At 37.9% G+C, this 25,252-nt stretch overlaps 1 protein-coding gene across 1 annotated transcript in view; it reads right to left on the reverse strand.

The window, feature by feature from the left end:
• LOC127677640 (vomeronasal type-2 receptor 26-like) overlaps window positions 1–23,701 on the reverse strand; it is a 34,422-nt gene extending 10,721 nt beyond the window's left edge. The window contains exons 1-5 of the mRNA XM_052172679.1: window positions 23,484–23,701; window positions 22,049–22,346; window positions 14,738–15,547; window positions 4,230–4,454; window positions 867–990 (exon numbers count right to left, since the gene is read on the reverse strand). Of these exons, the coding sequence (XP_052028639.1) occupies window positions 867–990; window positions 4,230–4,454; window positions 14,738–15,547; window positions 22,049–22,346; window positions 23,484–23,701 (1,675 nt within the window). The remainder of the gene's footprint in view (window positions 1–866; window positions 991–4,229; window positions 4,455–14,737; window positions 15,548–22,048; window positions 22,347–23,483) is intronic.
• Between the last annotated feature and the right edge of the window lie 1,551 nt (window positions 23,702–25,252).

A 25,252-nucleotide genomic window follows, 5' to 3' on the forward strand; every position in this document is an offset into this window, starting at 1 on the left:
TCAATTTTGCCAAAAGAAGTATGCAGATTCAATGCAATAACCATCAACATCCCAACTCAGTTTTTCATAGAGTTAGTTAGAAAGAGCAATTCTCAAATTCAGCTGGAATAACAAAAAACCCAGGATAGCTAAAACTATTCTCAACAATGAAAGAAATCTTGGGGGAATAATACCCCTGACCTCAAGCAATACTAAAGAGCAATAGTGTTAAAAACTACATGGTATTGGTACAGTGACAGGCAGGAGGATAAATGGAATAGGATTGAAGATCCAGAAATGAACCCATACACCTATGGCCACTTGATCTTCAACAAAGGAGCTGAAAACATCCAGAGGAAAAAAGATAGCCTTTTCAACAAATGGTGCCGGTTCAACTGGAGGTCAGCATGCAGAAGGATATGAATTGATACATCCTTTTCTCCTTGTACTAAGATCAACTCCAAATTGATCAAGGACCGCCACATAAGCCAGACACTCTGAAGCTAATAGAAAAGAAATTGGGGAAGACCCTTGAGGACATCAGTACAGGGGGAAAGTTCCTGAAGAGAACACCAATAAAATATGCTCTAAGATCAAGACTTGTTTTGTTTTTCAAGGCATGGTTTCTCTCTTCAGCATTGGCTGTCATGAAACTCACTCTGTGGATCAGAATTGCCTTGAACTCAGATATCCGCATACTGAGAGTTGGCATTAAGAACTTTGCCACCTCAACACAGCATTAACTTGTTTTAAAGTATTAAGAGTCAGCTACATAAATATAACTCTGTCTTCAGGTGTTGTGTTTTCACCCCTCTCTAGTGGTGCATTATTTCCACATTGAGAACCATATCTAGAAATTTCCACATTTAGAACCATTTTATAAATACCTGTTTCATTTGTAATCTCTCCAGCTGGACATGGGGCACAATAATAACAACAGAATGCAAGCAAATGATGTAGTGTTTTCCTAAATCCAAGAGGACAACTTTGTTTGCAAATAGAAAAAGGAATCTGTATAGGAGACATGAGAGGAGCAAAGGCAGTCAGCTCATGACATTCAGTATTAGCATCGAGATGGTAAATTTCAGCAGGACATCTGTGTACTATAAGAAAGAAGTATCAGACTTTTAGAGAGTATGAAGCCAAATTGCCAGTTTCTCCCTATACCTAATTCTCTTTTTGAACTGCTGCTTTATTTTATTTCATTGTTTGATTGATTTTCTTGCTTTCATTTATTTCATTTTATTTATTTCATATATTTTGATCATGTCCTTCTCTTCTCCCATCTCTGTCCAAGTACTCTCCTTCTCTCAACCTGCCCAAATTTGAGTTCTTTCTCAAAAAAAAAACAGACTGAAGTCCCCAAAACTCAACTAAGCATCAAACCTTGGAAATAAAATACAACAGCACTAAAAGCAAAAGAAATAAAAACAAAACTGTAACCAAATAAAAGTTGTCTTCTGACTATTTAATTATCTCTATTCTGGTGGTAGGATCTGATGGCTTTGGATAATTAACTTGGTTTTGCTTTTCCTGGGCCAAAAGCTGATGTCTTCTTGCAGTTTACTCGTACTGCAGCAGAAAAAAGGAAAGAAAGAAAGAAAGAAAGAAAGAAAGAAAGAAAGAAAGAAAGAAAGAAAGAAAGAAAGGAAGGAAGGAAGGAAGGAAGGAAGGAAGGAAGGAAGAAAGAAAGAAAGAAAGAAAGAAAGAAACAAAGAAACAAAGAAACAAAGAAACAAAGAAACAAAGAAACAAAGAAACAAAGAAACAAAGAAACAAAGAAACAAAGAAACAAAGAAAGAACAGACAGAGGGAAAGAGGGATGTAGGGGAAGAAGGAATGAAGGAAGAAATGAAGGAAAAGGAAGGAAGGAAGGTAGGAAAGAATTGATGAAGGAAGGAAGAAAAGAAAAGAGAAAAGGAAAGGAAGAAAAGAGAAGAAATTAAGAAAGTCAATGTAAGCGCACAGAAAAACAAGCACACATTGGCAGAAGCAGAAAGAGGCTACTCCAAGTATTTATTATTGCTTTCAGTGATTTTATAGGTTTTCTGTTACAAAAATCTATGTTAAAAAAATTGTCTCATATACAAAATGTTAAAAAAAAGGAATCACAGCAGAAAGGATATAAATTCAAAGCAGTTTTTCTTTGTATCAGTTCGTTATAAGTTAAAAGCAACAGTTTCATATGGTCGTGGTTTTCCACAGTGTACACCTATGGGATATTTCTTAGATCTATAATTGAACAAATGTTTTCTCATTGATAATTAATTTTTTCCAATCTGTTTTTTCCCTAGCACAATTAATCCAGGAAACATGAAGGTATAAAGAGCTCTATTTGCAACTTTTATTTTATAGGGTCCTTGAGAATACTTGTATGAATTTAGGAGCTCTTTAAAATCACGATCAGCAATTAGAAAACCATCAATACATCAAAACAGCTTTATTACATCAAAGTATATTTCATATTGATTCTGAAGGAAATGTACCCAATAAAATGAATAAATACACAGGAAATTACGCTACATCATACTGTGAGGAATGAGGAGGAATATCTAAGTCAAAGTATCTGTGTGCACCCAGATACTCTCAGAGTGCACCCACTACAACCACTCAAAACTGTGGAATATCTCCAGAAATTTTACTAACTTGTCATAGCATTTCCTAGATGGCTTCTGTTAGAAACATAAAAGAATAGTGCATGAGGGTTGGGGGGCAATGAGTTTTACTTGCACAACTTGTACAGAGACAGGTTGTAGAGAGTACAAGTTAGACACAGGTGAATGACAGAACCAGGAGAACTTGAGAAGGAGCCAAAAGATTAATACATATTGTCAAACTTACTATGAAGCAAAGCAGAGCAAATTCAGTCAGAAACTGAGAGAAGTCAGATTGAAACAATCAGCTTGAAGAAGACATTGAGCCAGAATGCCTGAGTTGAAACAGATAGCCAGAACTCAGAAGGAGGAAGCAATGGGGAGCTTCTTTAGCTTTAAGTCTCAAAGACTGTAAATGTTCTAGAACTAGAATAGGTTATAGGAGTCTAGAAGCATCCTGAAGTAGAATTAGGATAGCAGGTGGAGGCAGTAAGCCTCAGAGATGGCAATTAACTTCATAAAATCAAAGTTATATTTATAAGTCCAAATGATTGGGGAGACTGGTTTCATCCACATGCATTTATTTTATTTATTTACTGAAGGCAGTTACTTCCACTAAAGCCTTGACCACTATGACTAATCCAAATAGCTGTACAAGATGTTGTTTCTTTTTCTTTTTTTTCTTTTTTCTTTCTAGGTAAACCATGGGTGCATCTGATCATTACAAAAATGAAACCATCTGAAGAATTAATCCAAAATGAATCAGTAATTCTTACAGTGATTCGTAGGCAGAAAGTTCTGGTATTCACCATTAGAAAGGACAAAATAAGGGCACTCTCAGCCTGATGGCACTCAACATTCTCTTAACCCTGTTCTCTGAGGAATTCCACTCTGAGAACAGCATACATTGCTTATGGGGCCATGGTGTATCTAGCTTGGTTGGGCAAGGCCACTCTGGAGACTCAACTCCATAATCCTGTGGCCATCAGTCACATGTGACATGCCCCACTCCCTAGTGTTCTAGCTGGACTCCACCTCTGCACTCACCTGGCTTTCCCTGCCCCTTGGTTACCTGGCAATACTAGGTAACCCAGCTTAATATAAATGGATACTCCCCCCCCCCAGTTCTCTTTTATCCTTCTCCTCTCTCTTTCTCTCATTCTCTCTCTCTCACACATCTCTCTCTCACACACACATACACATCTCTCTCTCTCTCATTCTCTCTTTCAAGTGGTCATGTTTGTTCCTCATCTCTCTATCTTCTCTTTCTCCTTTTCTCCTTTTAGTCTTTTAATAATAAATCATAAAACTATGAACTGTCTCTTTTATTAAACCTGCTGTATAAAAGCACAGAGCAAGCCTCAGCATTTCCAGCTGACATGGGAAAGGATCCAAGCCAGACTTCTCTCAGCCTGCTGAGCTTCCATCACAGCTAAACAGCTTCACCTATAACAGGTATTCAGGGCTGTGCTAATGGCCCCACCCATTAGCCCTGCAGCTCCTGTCTGTGGGCCTTCAGTATGTTTGATCCTGCTGGTGTTCCCATCCCCTCAGTATGTGCATGCCAGAGCTCTCCTATGAAGGACCTCCTGCCACCATCACAGGCACACTCTCCTCCTTTTTTTCCCCACAAGTGCTGACTTTAAAGATACTCACCTGATTGTTGTATATACCCAAATTTATGAGTGTGTCATTTAGGAAAAGATTCTGAACACTGTGAGATCCAAAGACAAACTCTCCAACTTTCACTTGAGCTTCGGTACCACTCTGCAGAGACTGGTAATTAAAGATGTCAATCTTGGTTGTTGAAATTTCCTGGGTCACAATGTTCTCCTCATTGATGTTTCTTCCAAGTTTGCCCTTTTCTAAGAATGGATGGAGCTAAAAGAGAAAATAACTGTCAGGCCGGGCAGTGGTGGCGCACACCTGTAATCCCAGCACTCTGGGAGGCAGAGGCAGGCAGATTTCTGAGTTTGAGGCCAGCCTGGTCTACAGAGTGAGTCCCAGAACAGCCAGGGCTACACAGAGAAACCCTGTCTCGAAAAAAACCAAAAAAAAAAAAAAAAAAAAAAAAAAAAAAAAAAAAAAAAAAAAAAGAAAAGAAAAGAAAAAAAAGAAAAAAAGAAAAAAAGAAACAAAAAGAAAAGAACTGTCAGAAATTGCAGTATAACTCACTGAGATGCAAATAAACCTGGTTAGTATAATTGCACTCTCTTTCACAAACTGTATGTTCCTGTGGCTTTGATTTTTATATCATTTATCAATTATTTATCATAAGGCTAGAACATGTATGATGATACCAAGACATTAACATAGTTATATGCTTTTCAGCAAAACTATCACCACTATTCAGGTTTTATTTCTGAAATTTTCTCTGTCACTCAGTAATGACTCTGGCAGACAGATTCTAAATTTTGAGATTAACAATTTGAAAAATTATGAAAAATAAAAACAATTTGAATGAGGTTGTTTAAATTTGCATAAGAGGTTTTCAAAAAAGCCATAATTTTTCACCACCATACATAACTCAAGAAAGTTCAAATAAAATAAAATTTTCAGATTTTAAAATATGAAATTTGCAAATAAGGAAGGAGGCAAAAGAAGAAGATCTGTGGTACAGAAATGTATAGGAACATTTGATGGAGACCTGCAAAGATGGTTCAGAGTCAGAGAGAATAGATTAGGGTAAGTTAACCAAACCTGAAGATTATGAAGAAGTCATATATAGCTACAACTTTAAGCTAGTTACAAAGTAAAAGGCAATTTAAAAAGAATTTAAACAGAGAAATTACAGTTTATTACATATAAAATATCCTTGTGGCAGATAAGAAGCCCCCAAAAGACCCCAAGACAATGCAGGTTATGATCCTTGCCTTTGGTTACGCATACAAACCACATGGTAAGACACTACTACTCAAGACACCACACTCTTTGCTGCAGGACACAGCAATGAGGCCAGAACTAATGTGAAAACTTTCTCCCTGTTATCTATTCTGCTTGTCTGTCTGGCACATTTCACTCTGGTAGAAGCTAAACTACAAGCTTCTGAGGAAGTAAAGTCAGCAAAGGTTTTTCCCAGCTGTAGACCTTGCATTCTATAATACCCACTTTCCAGACATGATATGCATACTGGGGAAATACTGGCGCAACTGTTATGGGAATAAACAACTTCTTGCTCATGGTATTTGAGGATGTCCTTACAAGAAAGACTCATACCTGTTACTACAAATGTATTTAAGATCAATATCTTGCGAGATCAGAAATCATATGGGTGTGCCTACTACTTCTGTTTGGCTAAGAATACACTTTATTGAATTTCCTACTAAATATTTAGAAGAATAGAATCCTGCTATTGTCAGATTATATCAGATAATTTCTCTATGCCACGAATATTGATTGTTCATAGTGAAATAAGACAGCCATGAGAGGATTCCAAAATCATAGAAACCATTGGGAAAAAGGAGATTGAGATAATGAACAAATCAGATGCTGGTTAGGAGGTCCATGAACTACTGTCTTTTAGGTATGACATAGTCATGGCACTCAGGAGCTTATGGTAGTTAAGTCTGCTTGTATAGAAACAGAACAAGATCTAGTCCATAAAAATGATTAACTTCAGATGAGGGAGGACGTTTATAGGGTCATGCCCATCACATGAGCAATGTAATTATTTAAAAGATTCTAAAGGAGGGGAAGTCATTGTCGTTAGAAATACCAACATTTTTTATTCCCTTCTGCCTCATTGGATAACTGCATATACATGCCCATATGGAAGGCCCTGTAGGTCATAAATCTAGTGGGTCATGAAAGAAAACACAAATCAAAAGACATGAATATAGAATAGAGAGATAGTGGGAGACTGGAGGATCTGTGAGAATGCAGAGAGCTAAGAGATTTAGAGAAATTGATGTGAAGAAAAGCATTTTCTATTTCTATGCTTGTTGTACCTGTCAAAGAATACATTATTTTAATAGACTTTATAGGGTAGATATACAAAAAAAATATCTGACCTTATAATTTAAACTAAAAACAAACAAAAAATCCAATTCTCTGAAGAATTAAGTGAAAAATATCCCTTCCTTAGAGAGGAGAATGTTTTACTTTTAAGGTTTAATCAGCAAAATTCTCTCCTCTTAAAGTGAAGGGAAAATGAATATAATCACATTTAAAAATACTCGAGAGTTAAATTTTATTCATATTCCTGCCTTGTAGAAAAGTTAAGGGAAACTTTCACAGAAAAGGAAAATTTTGTTATCTAGAAAACGAAACTGACATACAGTCTAGAACAGCAAAGAAGCAGAATAGCACAGTTAAATTGAGCATTGTATCTTCTTTATCTTTGTGCTAGGCAATAATCTGCTCAAAACCACAAAGTGAATGAAATACCACCTGGGTATATCTTTAGATAAATGAAACATTTGACAACACTGCTACAACCGATAGAAAAGAGAAAGAAGAAGAGTTCACAAATGTGTAAACATTGCTGATAAGCAGTACTTGCTAATGTGCCTTAAACATGTTTGAAAAACAACAGAATATTTTAAGTATAACTGATATGCTTAGAGAAAATTCAAATGGAACATATTCAATTGAATCTAATGAAGTCAGATAAAAAAAATGAACAAAAAGGGGTCAACTGCCCCATATAGAAAATTCTCACATGATAGACATTATTAAAAAGATTAATAGTGAATTTAAAATGAGTACACTAAATGCATGAATTTAAAACAGAAACAACACACAGCATCCTGTATCCAGGCCTTGCAAGAGGCCAGCTGTGCACCTGGAGCCTGGCTGGGAAGAAGCAGCATGTTCTGTTGTGTCTGGCCCTGCAGAGTTGAGGATCCAGTCCTGAGGCCTCGGGCAGCAGCCTTCCTGTCTCTGCCTTGGGATTGGGAACAGCCTGGGCCACAGCACCCTGTCACCAGGCCATGCCAGAGGCCAGCTGTTCACCCAGAGGCTGGCTGGGAGGAAGCAGCATGCTCTGGTGTGTCTGGCCCTGCAGAGCAGAGGATCCAGTCCTGAGCCCTCTGGCTGGATCCTTCCTGTCTCTGCGTAGGGATCTGGAACAGCCTGGGCCACAGCACCTCATCTCTAAGCAATGCACAGGGTCAGCTGTGCACCCAGAGGCCAGCTGGGAAGAAGAAGCTTGCACTAGTGAGTCCAGCATTGATAACAAGTCCAACTAACACCAGTGAGAACTAGATGGAAAAAGGTAAACGTAGGAATGTTCCTAACTGAAATCAAGGCAATATGGCAGCATCTGAAGCCAACTCTCCATTAACAGCTTGTTCTGGATACCACAACACACCAGAAAAACAAGATTTAGAATTAAAATCACTGGTCATGATGCTGTTACAGGATCACATGAAGGACATAAAGAAAAAACTCTTAAAGAAATTCAGGAGAAAATAGATCAAAAGTTAGAAGTGCTTACAAGGGAAACACAAAAATCATTGAAAGAAATTCAGGAGAATACAGAAGCCAATAAGGAGGAAATGCAAAAATCACTTAAAGAAATACAGGAGAACTTTGGTCAACAGGATGAGGACATGAAAGAGGAAACATATACAGGTAGACGCATTCAAATTGCACAATCGTCTCAATGGAGACACTAAAACTAGAAACACATAGGTAATTACATTGTAGACTCTAAGATACCACAGATGCCCAGATCGCTATACCCAGCCAAACTTTCTGTCACCATTGCTGGAGCAAACAAGATATTCTGTAATAAACACAAATTTAAACGATATCTCTCCACAAATTCATTGCTACAGATGGTGCTAAAATGAAAACTCCAACGCTAGAAGGTAAAATATACCAATGAAAACATAAGAAATTCATAACCTCACAGCTGAAAAACCAAAAGAGGGAACTATGAAGAAAAACTAAGATACATACACTCATACTCACATATACAACCACTTCTGGCACCCGATAAAAACAAGAAGCATCATTGATATCTCTCAATATCAATGGACTTAATTCCTCAATAAAAAGATACAGGCTAACAGAACGGATCTGAAAACAAGATCCAAGCTTTCAAAGCAAATATGAAACACATCTCAAAATCAACATAGTAGATACATCAGATTAAAGGTTTGGGGAAATGATTTCTAAGCAAAAGGACCTAAAAGTCAATGTACAATAAATATTCTAACATCTGATAAAATAGACTTCAAAAGAAAATTACTCAAAAGAGATGGGAAAGAACATTCATATTCATCAAAGGATAAATCTACCAATATGACATCCCAATTCTCAACAACTATACCACAAACATCTAAACCAAAGGCTGTTAAAGAAACACCAGGAAATCTCAAATCACACATATATTTCACATATTGGTAGTTGGAGACTATAATACCCCACCCACTATCGATAATGCATGAGTCAACCTGATAAAAGCTCAATAAATACTGAAGTTAAGAAATGTTATTAATAAATTGGACCTTACATAGTAAGTTAGCCAAAGAAGATCAAAGGATGCAGAAAAGAAAATAAAAATTCCAGACATCATTATTACAAATAATGTGATAGTATACATAAACAAACCCCAAAATTCTATAGGGAACTTGTATGGCTGAGATCACTTTCAGCAGTGTGCCTGAATTCAATACTAACTCAAAGAAATAATTAGTAGCCTTCCTATATACAAATGACAGACTGAGATATAAATCAGGGAAACAACACTCTTCCCAATAACCATAAAATATAAAGTACTTTGGGGTAGCCAAATCAAGAAAGCAAAAGACTAGAAAAACGAGGAACATAACAGAAGAAAAAAAGGACTCCCAGGGAGAGAGGAGGTGGTAGCAGCAGCAGCAGCATCTTATCCAGCTGAAGGGCCATCAGCAGTGGAACCAAGGATACAGGGTCCTGCCAGGCCCTGTGCCCACATCACTGACCATCACCAGAGAACACCGAAAGCCCCTAGGTAAGTAGACTTAGCCTGAGGCCAACATCGCTGGAGTCTAAGCCCCACAGGTGTTGGCCTTCGCCCAGGCTCTGGGCTATTCTGGGGGCCATCAGTGAGCTAACCCAGTCAGGAGGCTCTTTGCCTGGCAGTCTGTCCCCGCACATATGCTGCCATTTTGATTACAGGACACCAGAGAGTCCTAGCAGGCAAAGCCAGCTAACAGTCATAGCCCGAGGCTAACATAGCGGACTATGCCCCTATGTCTGGTGTTTAAGCCCCTCAGGCTTTGGATTGCACCCAGGCCCTGGGTTGTCTGGTGGGCCATCTGTGTGCCAACCCGGCCAGGAGGTTGTTTGCTGGGCAGACTCTCCCAGCACTTTCAGGAAGTGCACATGGCTACCAGACAGAACCAGTTCACAGTCATAGCCCAAGGCAAACATTGCTCATGCCTAAGCCTGCCAGGCTTTTGCCTAGACTCAGGGCCTGAGCAGCTAGGCTATCCTTGGGTGCACCACCCTGATTGGGGAGCAGCTGCCCAGCAATGATAAGCACTCTGCTGATTCCTGCAGAAAAGGTCCTGAAGCATACACCATTAGCACTCCCTGAAGGAGCAAACAGGCACCACGTGGTTCACAATCTGGGGCAAGCCACACTAGGGCTCCAAGGGCAACCAAGAGGAGGGCAATACATCAGCAATCTGTGACAGGAGATACCCAGCAATCCAGTGTTGCTGAAATAGCCCTACAGCCTCACAGGAGGTTCAAACATCAGCCAGAGACAAGACCAACTAACTTCAGAGATAACAAGATGGCAAAGGGCAAATGTAGGAACTCTACTAATAGAAATCTAGGCAATATAGCATCGTCTGAACCAAACTGTCCAACATCAGCAAGTCATGGATACACCAACACTCCAGAAAAACAAGATTTGGATTTAAAATCACTGGTCATGATGCTGCTAGAAGAACACAAAAAGGACATTAATGAATCTCCTGAAGAAATACAAGGGAACATGAATAAGCTAGAAACCAGTATAAAGGAAACACAAAAATCACTTAAAGAAATTCAGGAGAATAAGGCTCAAGAGACAAAAGGCCATAGAGAAGAAACACAAAAAAGACTTAAATACAGGAGAGAGTGAGTCAAATGGCAGAAATCATGAAAGAGGAAACACAAAAATCTCTTAAAGAATTAAAGGAAAACACAAACAAACAAATAAAGGAACTGAGCAAAACCATCCAGGATCTAAAAACAGAAGTAGAAACAATTAAGAAATCATAAAGGGAGACAACTTTGGAGATAGAAAACCTTGGGAAGAAATCAGGGGCCATAGATACAAATATAAACAACAGAATACAAGTTATGAAAGAAAGAATCTCAGATGCCGAAGAACACCATCAAAAGGACAAATCAGCAACCAACAAATTGGGAAAAGATCTCACCAACCCTACATCAGATAGAGGGCTAATATCCAATATATACAAAGAACTCATAAAGTTAGACCCCAGAAAACTAAATAAAACTATTAAAAAATGGGGTACAGAGCTAAACAAAGAATTTTCACCTGAAGAACTTCGGATGGCTGAAAAGCATCTTAAAAATTGCTCAACTTCATTAGTCATTAGGGAAATGCAAATCAAAACAACCCTGAGATTTCACCTTACACCAATCAGAATGGCTAAGATTAAAAATTCAGGAGACAGTAGGTGTTGGCAAGGATGTGGAGAAAGAGGAACACCCCTTCACTGCTGGTGGGGTTGCAAACTGGTACAACCACTCTGGAAAACAGTCTGGCGGTTCCTCAGAAAACTGGGCACTTCACTTACAGGGGATCCTGCTATACCACTCTCTGGGCATATACCCAGAGGATTCATCAGCATATAATAAGAATAAGTACTCTACTATGTTCATAGCAGCCCTGTTTATAATAGCCAGAAGCTGGAAAGAACCCAGATATCCATCCCTCAACAGAAGAATGGATGCAAAAAATGTGGTAAATATACAAAATGGAATACTATTCAGCCATGAGAAGCAATGTATTCATGAAATTCTTAGACAAATGGATGCTGTTATAGAACATCATACTAAGTAAGGTTACCGAGTTTCAAAAGATCAATCATTTTATGCACTCACTAATAAGTGGATATTAGCCTAGAATATTAGAATATCCAAAACATAATCCACACATCAAATGTGGTACAAGAAGAACAGAGGAGTGGCCCCTGGTTCTAGAAAGACTCAGTGTAGCAGTATAGGGCAAAACCAGAACAGGGAAGTGGGAAGGGGTGGATGGGAGAACAGGGAGAGGGAAGGGGGCTTTTGTGTACTTTTGGGGAATGGAAGGCGGCCTGAAAAGGGGAAATCATTTGAAATGTAAATTAAAAATATATTGAATAAAACAAGTAGGGTGAATATGCCTGGCTAATGGGAGTGGTACTATTAGAGGGTGTAGCCTTGTTGGAGTAGGTGTGTCACCATGAGGGTAGGCTTTGAGGTCTCTATGCTCAGTTGTCTCCCAGTGTGGAATGAGCGCTTCCTCCTGTTTGCCTGCAAAAGACAGTCTCCTGTTGCCACCTTTGCATCTTGGCTCCTCCAGCACCATGTCTGTCTGGACAATGCCATGTTTTCAATCATGATGGCAATGGACTGAACCTCTGAAACTGTAAGCCAGCCCTAATTAAATGTTTTCCCTTGTAAGAAAAAAAAAAAAAAAAAGAACTCCCGCCCTCATCGATCAGGAGAATAACATAATAAACAGTAAAAGAACTTCCAGAGGTAACACCATCCCTAATTTTAAAGTCTACCACAGTGCTATAGTAATGAAAACCACAAAGTATTCTCATAAAAACAGATATGGTGAGCAATGAAATCCAATTGTAAACCCAGAAATAAATCCACACATATATGGACACCTTATTTTTTTAAAAAGGATCCATAAACCCACAATAGAAAAAAAGAATATTCGAAAACGGTGCTGATTTAACTGGCTATCTTCATGTTGGACAATACTCCTAGATCCATATTAGACCTGTTCAAAAATCAAGGTGAAATGATGATCGCAACATAAAAACACACTTGATGGAACACTGAACTTTATGGAAGATAAATAGGGATTAGCATTGAAAATATTTATAAATTCTTATAATATTAATGGTAATTTTGTTCCTGAAAAAAATCTCTTTAAATGAGAAAACTTACATGCACATAGCTGCTGGAAACCAACCTTTGATAGAAGAAAAAGTAGTGAACATGATACCTCTGGATTATCAGAAGGAGGTGGATTAGCCAAATGGAGGTTAGCAAGTGGCCCAACCATTGAGCTGTTTAAAGCATATTAAATTATAAAGACTGAGTGTGTGTTTTTCATTTGAGAACCCAGATCTTTAGGGAACATAGTGTGGAATGTGCTGCCAAAATGTATTTAACTCTATACATCCTAGCACAGGAGAAACTTTCTAAACAGAGCAGAGTTAGGACCTCATGACAACAAAAAGCTTCTGAGAGGCAAAAGACATCAATAGGACAAAATTGCAGTCAACAAAATGGAAATGGACTTTTTACCAACTCTAAATCTGACAGAGATATAATACACAAAATATAAAAAGAACCTAAGACACAAGGCATCAACAAACCACAAATCTAATTTTTACAATTAGGTATGGAGTTAAACAGAGAATTCTCAATAGAGAAATCTCAAAGGGGTGAGAATGATACAAAAATAATATTCAACATCCTTATCCATTAGGGAAATGCAAATCAAAACTAATTTGAGCTTCTCGTGTACACATGTCATTATGGCTAAAATCAATGTTAAAAGTTACAGCTCATAAAGGCAAGGAAATGGAGTAAGAAGAACACAATTACATTGATGAAGGGAGTAAAGATTTGTAAATCAACTACAGAAATAAATATGAAGGGTTCTCAGAAAACCTATCTACCACATGACCCATGTATACCACTCTTGAGCATATAACCAAAGAACATTACATCTTACCAAAAGAACACTTGCTCAATTAGTTCATATTGTCTTTGTTTAAAATATCAGGAAACTAGAAGCAAAGTAGATGTTTCTCAATGGAAGAATGGATAAAGAGATTGTGGTACATTTACTTAATGGAATACTACTCTGGAGAGTATAAGTAACAAGTGAGTTCTTGGGGTTGGGGGTAGACTGGTCAAATGAATGTCCCTGGAAATGCAAAAGACTTGTTGCGTAGGTTAGAGGGTATGTGGAGATAGGAACAAGAAGGGAAAAAATGTGAAGGGCAGTACGCAGGGAGAGGGTATGGTCAGAGAGACACAGAGAGAGATGGAATACTAGGGCATTTTGAGTAGATCTCAAACCTAGTGAAATGGAACTTCCTGAAACCTATGAAGGTCACCTTAGCGAGAACTTAGTAATGGAGAATATGGAACCTGAACTGGCCATCTTCTGTAACCGGGCATGGCTTCCAGTGGTACATGTCTGACACCAACCCATTCATCAAATCTTGGACTCACAATCTGTACTGACTACAAGATATACTGCGACAATGGTGGCTCAGAATGTGTGGGACTGATCAACCAATGAATGACTGATTTAATTTGAGGCTCAGGACATGAGAGGCAACCTATAAAAGACACAGCCTGGATTGCAAGGTATATGAGGCTGTGTGGTGAGGAGAACAAAGGTAGAACCAAGTACAATAGAACACAACAACAGCACCAAGTCAAAGAAGTAGGCTGGAGAACAGTCATGGATGATACTGTGTAGTCTCATAAAAGCTATGTCTTCTTCTAGGGTCTTTTTATGAAAACAATACAAACTTTTGATATCAAATGTACCTAAAAGCCTTAAAATAAGCCACATTTATACTTGTACAAATCTCCTCGTTGTGTATTATCATTACTTCACAGAACATTAAAAGGAGTAATAAAAGATGTGAAAATTAAATAACCTAAATATTATTGTTTTAATTTGTTTAAACTAGGAATATCATTTTCTCAACAGCATGCACATATTGTTTCCTGATAGAAATGTTAGCTCAACTTTAAACACGACGACATGTTTTTTTCTAACTATTTATTTATGCTACTTTATGCTACAGAATAAACATGAATACTTTGTGAAGAAGATAGTAATATAAAGAAGTCTGCTACCATACGAAATGTTTTTCTAACACTATGTCAGATTATGAACCAAAATGCAATAATTAAAAGCCAAGGCCCAATACCCTAGGAAAGCACAAACATACTATTTTTACCTTCCATGGGAGAGGAGCCTGGAGTCCACCTTGATCCAATGAGTCTCCATTTGCTCTGAGTAACAGCTCCTCATGAAGTGCCTGGGCAATGGCATACACAGCTGCATGGACTTTGTAACTCAAGGGTGAGGTATTCATATCCCAAACATCTAGAGATCGTGTGCTCAGGCTGCCATTTTGCTCACATTGACTTAGTTTCTTGACTCCATGCTCATAGAAATGTGAACATTCAAATAAATTTGACCACACACACTGGATAAAGATATCATGAGGGTATTTTCTAGGGTGAACACTTCTTTGAAAATCCTTGAATCCCAGAATTTCATCCTTGTGAACTGAAAATGATAATGCTCCACCAAAGTATGCATAAATTGGATTTCTTTTAAAGGGTAATGTGGAAGTATACCAATCAGAAGTTGTGATCCAGACATTACCAAAACTACGGGCAGTAATCATGAGAGAGACAAGTGTCAGAAAATCATGAGTGTCACCAAAAGCAATAACAACCCATGTCAATCTGAGATGTGCCATTAATTGGTACCACCCTATGTCACCAAAAAGAGGAAATACTGGAACCTTTTCTGCAAATGCAACACAAATTCCATGGTTAATCATCTCCTCTGTGATTTCATTAATGAAGAGTTCTCCCCTCATATCAGCTGGAACCACCAGACCAACCCAGACCCAAGTGAAGTAGAGCAGCAGTTGAATAATTCCCTGATACAGAGCTGCAGTGTGCACAGGAAACTCGTAAGGAGACTGGAGCTGGATTCTGGTCCCAAGACTCGCATCAAAAGGAGCATAGCTGATCTGAACAGAAAGAAAGTTACTATATAAGTCATGACAATTAGATTTATTTAAAAATGATTTGGTTTACCTCTTCTGCTTATGAACTCTAGGAGAAATTGAATAGTTAAATCACTTTACTAAGTAATACCAATTTGTTACCTATGTCATTTGCTCTTCACTGCATACACAAAATGTACCTTTTCCTTTGTCCTTTTATAGAACAAATGAAAAAAGTCCACAGAGTATCTATCTCCTGATCTACACTCAGGTAATACCAGTCAAACACAACCATTTGCAAATCTCTCACTTCAAAACTTTATTCTTCCTGATAATAGAAATGGAGAAAAATTAACACTAAAGGCCTATTTACTTGATGTCACAAATCCAACAAACAAACAAAACGGAATCTATGGAGCAATGTAAAAAGAGTATGTGGAATGAAAGCATCTCACAGAGTCTGCAGGAAATTGAACAGGCCTGGATGAGTTTGCCTCAGAGGAAGGGGTCAAAATGGAAGGTCACAATGGCAATAAACTGAATAGTTAGGTAAGAAGAGGCTTGGCTCAGGTAGTTTATGGAGGGAAGATTTAGTTTACTGTTTTGGTGTCTAGAAGCTAAACTCAACATCAAATTATAACTGTAGAGTACAGTAGGTCAAAGCCCGGGCTGAGGAGACTGAAGAACAATGTATAATGCTATACATGCATGAAGATGTTCTGACAAATCCGTGGCTCAGCTCACTGGATATGAAATGCTTGCTTTACAAGCAGAAGGGCCTACAGTAGAATCCTCAGAATCCCCATAACAAGTCAGACATGGCTGTGTGTGCTTGTACCCTAACATAGCAGGGTGGAGACAGATAAAGCCCTAGATTTTTCTGGCCAATCAGCTCAAAATCTCAAGCTTCTGATTCAGTACTCTGATTTCAAACAACAGTGAAGAAAGTGATGAAGAAAGAATATCATTTGTCCTGATATGCATACCTACACACTCCTGATATACATGATATGTGAGACACATATCACACAAACACACATACACTCATGTACACCCACAAGAGTGTGCACACACCCACACACCCACACACACAGACACACACACATACACACACACACACTCACACACACACATGGTCAAACACAAGGAAGCACTCCTGAATACACACACAAACACACAGGCACACACACTGTAAAAGAGAGAGAGGGACAGACACTGAGATAGAGACAGAAAGGGGGAGAGGGAGACTCAGAGAGAGACAGAAAAAACAACTATGGCACCTCCATCAGGTCATGATTCCTCAGTATTAGAAATCAAAGAGAATAAGGAAAATGGCATGAGTTACATATGCTGCATAGAGTTACCAATAATAACAAAAAATCATAAACATTGAGCACATAAGCAGGGGCATGCAAAAAGAGAATCAATTCTGAATCTAAATAGAACAGGCATTAGGTGGAGAAATTTTAAAATGTGGAGAAAAGAACTGAAAGTAAATATAGATAACTAAATAAACCTAGTGAAAATTACTATCCAAGTAAGTCAAATGAAAACCCACAAGAGAACAACCTATGTAAATTTTCAACTCAAAAATGTGCTCTGAAAATGTGAAAATTAATCAAGGAAGAAAGATGTAAGACTTGGCATACAGAGGAACAAACACACAGGACTATTTGAGAACAGACATACAGAACTTAGGCTGGAGAAGACAAGAAATTGAAAGAAGGAAAGAAGACCTAACACCAATACTCTTGAAACTATTCCACAAAATAGAAACCGAAGGAACACTACCCAATTCCTTCTATGAAGCCACAATTACGCTGATACCAAAACCACACAAAGATCCAACAAAGAAAGAGAACCTCAGACTAATTTCCCTTATGAATATTGATGCAAAAACATTCAATAAAATTATTGCCAACCGAAAACCAGAACACATAAAAACGATAATCCACCATTATCAAGTAGGCATTATTCCAGGGATGCAGGGTTGGTTCAGTATATGGAAACCATCAATGCAATCCACTACATAAACAAACTCGAAGAAAAAAACCACATGGTAATTTCATTGGATTCTAAAAAAGAATTTGACAAAATTCAGCATCCTTTCATGCTTAAAGTCTTGGAAAGAACAGGAATTTGAGGCGCATACCTAAACATAGTAAAAGCAATATACAGCAAACCGGTAGCCAGCATCAAACTAAATGGAGAGAAACTTGAAGCAATCCCACTAAAATCAGGGACTAGACAGGGCTGCCCCCTTTTCTCATTATCTTTTCAATATTGTACTTGAGATCAGGCAATTGGAAAACATAAGATGGTCAAAGGAATACAATTTGGAAAGGAAGAAGTCAAACTATCATTATTTGCAGATGATATGATAGTCTAACTAAGTGACCCAAAAAACTCCACTAGAGAACTCCTACAGCTGATAAACAACTTCAGCAAAGTGGCAGGTTATAAAATCAACTCAAGGAAATCAGTACCCTTCCTATACTCAAAGGATAAGCAGACTGAGAAAGAAATTAGGGAAATGACACCGTTTACAATAGCCACAAACAGTATAAAGTACCTTGGGGTGACTCTTATCAAACATGTGAAAGATCTGTATGACAAGAACTTCAAGACTCTGAAGAAGGAAATAGAGGAAAACCTCAAAAAATATAAAAACCTCCCATGCCCATGAATCGGCAGGATTAATGTAGTTAAAATGGTCATTTTGCCAAAAGCAATATACAGATTCAATGCAATACCCATCAAAATCCCAACTCAATTCTTCATAGAGTGAGAAAGAGCAATTCTTAAATTCATCTGGAATAACAAAAAACCCAGGATAGCTAAAACTATTCTCAACAACAAAAACTATTCTCAAAAAAAAATCTGGGGCAATCAGTATCCTTGACCTCAAGCAATATAAACAAGCAATAGTGTTAAAAACTGCATGGTATTGGTACAGTGACAGTCAGGTGGATAAATGGAATAGGATAGAAGGTCCATAAATGAACCCACACACCTATGGCCACTTGATCCTTGACAAAGGGGTTGAAAACATCCAATAAAAAAAGATAGCCTTTTCAACAAATGGTGCTGTTTCAACTGGAGGTCAACATGCAGAAGAATGTGAATTGATCCATCCTTGTCTCCTTGTACTAAGCTCAACTCCAAATGGATCAAGGACCTGCGCATAAAGCCAGACACTCTGAAGCTAATAGAAAAGAAACTGGGGAAGACCCTTGAGGACATCAGTACAGGGGGAAATTTCCCGAACAGAACACCAATAGCTTATGCTCTAAGATCAAGAATTGACAAACGGGACCTCATAAAATTACAAAGTTTCTGTAAAGCAAAGGACACCATCAAAAGGACAAATTGGCAACCAACAAATTGGGAAAAGATCTTCACCAACCCTACATCAGATAGAGGGCTAATATTCAATATATACAAAGAACTCAAGAAGTTAGACCCCAGAAAACCAAATAACCCTATTAAAAATGGGGTACAGAGTTAAAGAATTCTCACCTGAAGAACTTCGGATGGTGGAGAAACATCTTAAAAAATGCTCAACTTCACTAGTCATCAGGGAAATGCAAATCAAAACAACCCTGAGATTTTACCTTACACCAGTGAGAATGGCTAAGATTAAAAATTCAGGAGACAGCAGGTGTTGGTGAGGATGTGGAGAAAGAGGAACACTCCTTCACTGCTGGTGGGGTTGCAAATTAGTACAACCACTCTGGAAATCAGTCTGGGGGTTCCTCAGAAAACTGGGCATATCAATTCCGAAAGATCCTGCTATCCCACTCCTGGGCATATACCCAGAGGATTCCCCAGCATGTAATAAGGATATATGCTCCACTATGTTCATAGCAGCCCTATTTATAATAGCCAGAAACTGGAAAGAACGCAGGTATCCCTCAACAGAAAAATGGATGCAAAAAAAGTGGTATATATACACAATGGAGTACTATTCAGCCATTAGAAACAATGAATTCATGAAATTCTTAGGCAAATGTATGGAGCTGGAGAACATCATACCAAGTGAGGTAACCCAGTCTCAAAAGATCAATCATGGTATGCACTCACTAATAAGTGGATATTAGCCTGGAAAACTGGAGTAACCAAAACATAATCCACACATCAAATGAGGTACAAGAAGAACACAGGAGTGGCCCCTAGTTCTGGAAAGACTCAGTGTAGCAGTATAAGACAAAACCAGAACAGGGAAGTGGGAATGGATGGGTGGGAGAACAGAGGGTGGGAAGGGGGCCTATGTGACTTTTGGGGAGTATGGGACCAGAAAATGGGAAATCATTTGAAATGTAAATGAAAAATATATCAAATAAAATTAAAAACAAAAGAAATTGAAAGAAGGGGTTATCTGTCACAGGTAAAGTTGGAAAGATTTGCATATATTAGGGATTCATTTACATACACTAGAAATGGTGTACTTATTCTACACAGAAAAAAAGCTAACAAAAATGTCAACATGATAAAACCAAAGAAACATGAATAGAATATGGTCTACAATACAGCACTGTCAGCTCCACAGTTCGTGCTTAAGAAGTGTGAGGGGATTACTAAAAGAAATGATAAAAATGCTTCAGGACATTGTGAGTGTATTGAACTTGTGTTAGGCTATGTGTGTAAGATTCAGTAGCCACAGGCAGCCAGCTAGCCATAGGTGAAAGAGAAAATTTGAATTTCAACTATTAAAAAGTAGGATAACATGAATTTCACAGGAAGATGGATAGAACTACAAAATATCACCCTGGTTGAGGTAACCCAGACCCAAGAGGACATACTCAAAAAGAATATACTCCGTGATAAGTAGATACTAGCCAAAAAAGTACAGAATTCCTTTGAATTGGAATTAGCCAAATAGACAGGGTCCCAAGTAGAGGGATGGCATCACTGAACTATCCTCAAGCTAGTACAGATGTCCTCTGAGAGGTTCTGCCAGCACCTAGAGAAGACAGAGGCAGAATCTCACTGCCAACCATTGGATTGAACCTGGGGACCCCAGTGGAAGAGTTAGGGGAAGGACTGAAGGAGCTGAAAGGGATGGCAATACCTTATGAAGAACAGTATCAACTAACTGGACAAGTCAGAGATCCCCTGGACACAGCTATATACATGGGTGGTTCCATGGCTCCTACTGTATATGTATCAGAGGAATGCCTTATCTGGCACCAAAGGAAGGAGAGGCACTTGGTCCTGTGGAGGCTTATTGTCCTAGTAAAGGAGGAAGCTAGAGGAGTGAGGCCAGAATGGGTTGGTATTTTCAGAATTACCCTCTTAGAGTCAAAGGGGAAGGGGGGTGGGATGCAGGATTTGGGGAGGTTAGACTGAGAAAGGAGGCAATATTTGAAATGTAAATAAGTAAAATGACAAATATTTTAAAAAATATCTCATAAAATCTTATAAAAATAAAAATTTCGTCAAGCATGATAGAGTATGATTAAAATCCTAGCCCTGGGCAAGCAAAGGCATGAGGATCTCCCTAATGCTATCTTGGGCTGCAGAGGAAGTTCAACACTGCTCAAATTTGCATAGTGAGAATGTGTGTTAAAATAAACCCCTTGTTCTGGAAAGACTCAGTGTAGCAATGTAATGCCATACAGAACAGGGAAGTGGGAAGGGGTAGGTGGGAGAACAGGGGGAGGGAAGGGGGTGTACGGGTTTCAGGGAGTGGGGGGTCAGAAAAGCAGAAATCATTTGAAATTTAAATAAAAAATATATTGAATAAAAAATATGCTCAAAAAAACAAATAGGTAAAAATTGATAATAAATATGAAACAGCATGGCAGCCTCATTCATTTTACTAACATTTAAGTTATTTCACTGAGGATAGAAGGAAACATTAAATACTGGATCCCTGTTATTTGCAAACTTTCTAAGTAAACCTTTCTAAGTTTATGACTAATTAAGATGCAATTGTCTTATAAATGCTACCTCTCTAGCATTGTTTATAAGAAATAATTACTGATCAATAGAATGATTTTTAAACAAAGGCAAAAGTAAACACTTTCTTATCAACAGGAGAAAATTACAAACAGCCTAAATGTCCATCCATAGTAAGTCTGACCCAGTGAGTATAAATGAATGTTATATAGCAATCTGAGATGATACCACAGTAAAATAATCAGAAATGTGTTCATAGTAGTTATTGTGTACATATGTGCATAGAATTATTATAGCCCTCATGATTTGTGATGCTCTAAACCTGGATACAAAAGAAAGACAGTATTAAAAATGGTAAATAGCAAAAGAAATTTTCTTGGAGTGGAAAGAATTCAGGTTGTCATTACTTTTACTTATATTTTTTTCAATGTTAAAGATTTCCAAATTAAATTTATTTTACTCACATTTTATGTTAAGAAAATATTACACTTAAGAGGTAAAATTGATAACAAAATAGTGAATTATTAAGCAGTCCTATACCTCATCAATAATCAATAACTGGATTAATTAGCATTTATTACTATCTTACTATCTTTAACCTAGGAAGCAAGATGCTTTGTGTACCTGTGGGACATTGTAGAGACTTAGAACTCGGGAGATCTGAGCTGATATTCCTGTTGAAATGCCTCCTATCACTGCAACCAGCTTATCAGTTTTCTCAGGCCTGCAGCTGTAGTTAGGAATTGGGGGGCTCTCTCCTGAGAGCAAAGCCATAGAACTTTCCATGGCCTTTGTTTCAAAAAAGTCATCATTGAAGAGATAGAATCCCAGGGACATATTGAATAGAATATTTGGGTCCTTGTTGATTTTTTCTATAGCAAAAACCATTGCCAACATGTGCTGATAATTTTTGGTGAGATTCCTGGGAGGAAAAATTGGAAAGATCATTTTTTATGTTATTTTTATATTAATTAATAATATATATTAATTATTTTAAATATTTGTGTTTTATATTAATTATAAAATACAATTATTTATATGAATTTATATATTTAATATAATAAATAAAATATAACTACATTCTTTACCTCCCTCTCTTTTCTATATGTAGCTCCTCCCATTCTTCCAATCAAATTCTGCATTTTTAGTTATAAGAACTTAATTCATATAAAAATTGTACAGGCTATTCCAAGACACAGGCAGTCTATTCAATATTAGAGTAGTACAACTTGTTATTAAATCGATTATTTTGCTTTTGAATTTTTTTGAGACAGCATCTTGCTTATTAACCAATGTTTAATTTAAACTCCTTATGTAGTCTAGGTTAAACTCACGCTCACAAAGATCCACCTGCCTCTGCTTCTCAAGTTTTGGGATTACATTTTGCACCACCACATACTATCAAATGTATATTTTTCAATATTTATTGTACAATTTGTGTCTGAGAAATATAATGGAAGAGTAAAGCATGTGGGAAATAGCAAATATTAAAACTTAGTTTTCATGCAGTCTTCGAAGAATAAGATAAACCTCAGTAAAAGACACAGTACTTAATCACCAATAGCAACTGAAAAAAATAGTGTCAAGTGTGAATTTAAACAAGAAAACTAAAATCTTCTCAATGCACTACACTATATAACTAAAAAGACAGATTGGTTTTGACAGCAAAGTGCTTTCAAAATCTTCTTACATATTTAAGAGAATTCAGCATGTTTAGGAGAGAGACACACAGAGTCATGGCTGAGTATCTATTTGCATTTGGTGGCTACTGAGGAAGGGACAGTCAATTTCAATAGGAGGTTTGTCTAGTAGCTTGCCTAGACTCTAGATAATGCCCTATACTCCTGCAGTACTGGCATGCCTAAATGAACTCAATACGTTAAAATTGGAGAGAGACTGAGAGAAAGAAAGACAGACAGACAGAGAGAAGCCATAAAGTTGAAGGCAGGAGACATTGCAAGGGAAACAGCAGAACACCGTCAGATCAATATATCTTGTTTATATGTGTGAAATCCTGAAACTCTATTTTCTTTTTTTAAGAGAGAAGTCAAACACTTACACAATAACAGCTTCTGGTATTATAGCCATTGTATCATTAAAGCCAAATTTAATTCTTTTGTCTCTAGCAGTCACTCTGAGGGAAAAGAGTCCTCCGATAACAAAATGCCCATCTTGATAGTAGCCAGGAGAAGCAAGAATGCTTAAGGAGAAACAAGAAATTTGTTCCTGGAACTCAATGAAGACAATCAGGAGAGAGAAAGCAATGAATAATTGCATAACATTGTTAAATAATTGATAAAACCCAGATATCTGTTCAGTTGAGAATCTTGGACTATTCATCCCTGGGAGCACATCAACAAACTGGTAAAAGATGTCTGGTTGATCCGAGTGGATCAAGGTTATGAAGCATTGTTTTGTCCTGGTTCAGGCCCACCAGTATCCAAACACTCCCTCAGTTCCCTGGAGTCCAATCTGTTTTATAACGTTTTAGTCCTAGATTATGTACCATTCACAGAGTCACTGTGAGTCTCCAAGGGCTCATAAATCTCTCACTTGGCACCTGGAAATCCTGATTCTCAGTAGGAAAACACACAATTAAGAAAAAGTGTGAAGTCCACTAAAACACCTGTGGGGTGTATACACTCACTGAGCTGAGACTAACAAGTGGAAAAAACATTAAGTCATGAAGAGTCATCTGAAGGAGGCATCAAAGGGCTCAGTGTTTGTTAGGCAAGAACTAGTCTCTGAATTATTTAACATCAATATCATTTTAGAGTATTTCTGAAAGGAAAAGAAACAGTGTTACATTAGAAAATATTATTTCTGGTTACTATATTGGGTCAAATATCAACTCCTATTTTTTATTGGATATTTTATGTATTTACATTTCAAATGTTATCCCCTGTCCCGGATTCCTCTCCAGATCTGTCCTATCCTATTCCCTCACCCCATACTTCTATGAGTGTGCTACCCCACCCACCTACCTACTCCCACCTCACTGACCTGTCATTTTCCTACACTGGGCAATCAAGCATTCATGGAAACAAGGGCCTTTTCCCACATTGATGCCAGACAATGGCATCATCTGCTACATATGCAGCTGGAGCAATGCGTCCCTCCACATGGATTCTTTGCTGGATGGTTTTGTCCCTGAGAGCTCTGGGGAGTCTGCTTGATTTTTATTGTTGTTTCTTCCTAAGGGGTTGCAAACCCCTTCAGCTCCTTCATTCCTTTCTCTAACTCCTCCATTAGGAACACCATGATCTGTTCAATGGATGGCTGTGAGTATCCACCTCTGTACATGCCAGGCTCTGGCAGAGACTATCAGGAAACAGCTATATCAGGATCCTGTCAGCATGAACTTAATGGCATCCACAATAGTGTCTGCATTTGGTTACCAATTGTTAATACTTGTTTTGATATATGCGGTGATAATGTGTAGGTTTGTGTATGGGGTGTATGTGTTTCTGTGTGTGTGTGTTTGTGTGTGTGTGTGTGTACTTTCATGGTTTTTTTTGGCTTTGCTACTATGCAATGTTTTATTTCCTGTATTTCTGTGCATGTAGTTAATGTCCTTGGATTAGAGTTTTTGTTCTTGTACACTGTGTAAGGGATGGATTTGTGGAAGGATGTTTAGTTTGAGATTTCTCATGAAATATTTTCTTTTCTCCATCTATGGTGATTGAAAGTTATGCTGGGTATAGGAGCCTTGACTACCAGCTGTAGTCTCTAAGAGTCTCAACGACATTGGTCCAGGCCATTCTGTGCTTTAGAGCCTCTGTAAAGATGAAAAGTATATTTCAAATAGGTTGGAATTTATAAGTTACA

Source organism: Apodemus sylvaticus, chromosome 2 (assembly GCF_947179515.1).
Source record: "Apodemus sylvaticus chromosome 2, mApoSyl1.1, whole genome shotgun sequence".
Classification (NCBI taxonomy): Eukaryota; Metazoa; Chordata; class Mammalia; order Rodentia; family Muridae; genus Apodemus; species Apodemus sylvaticus.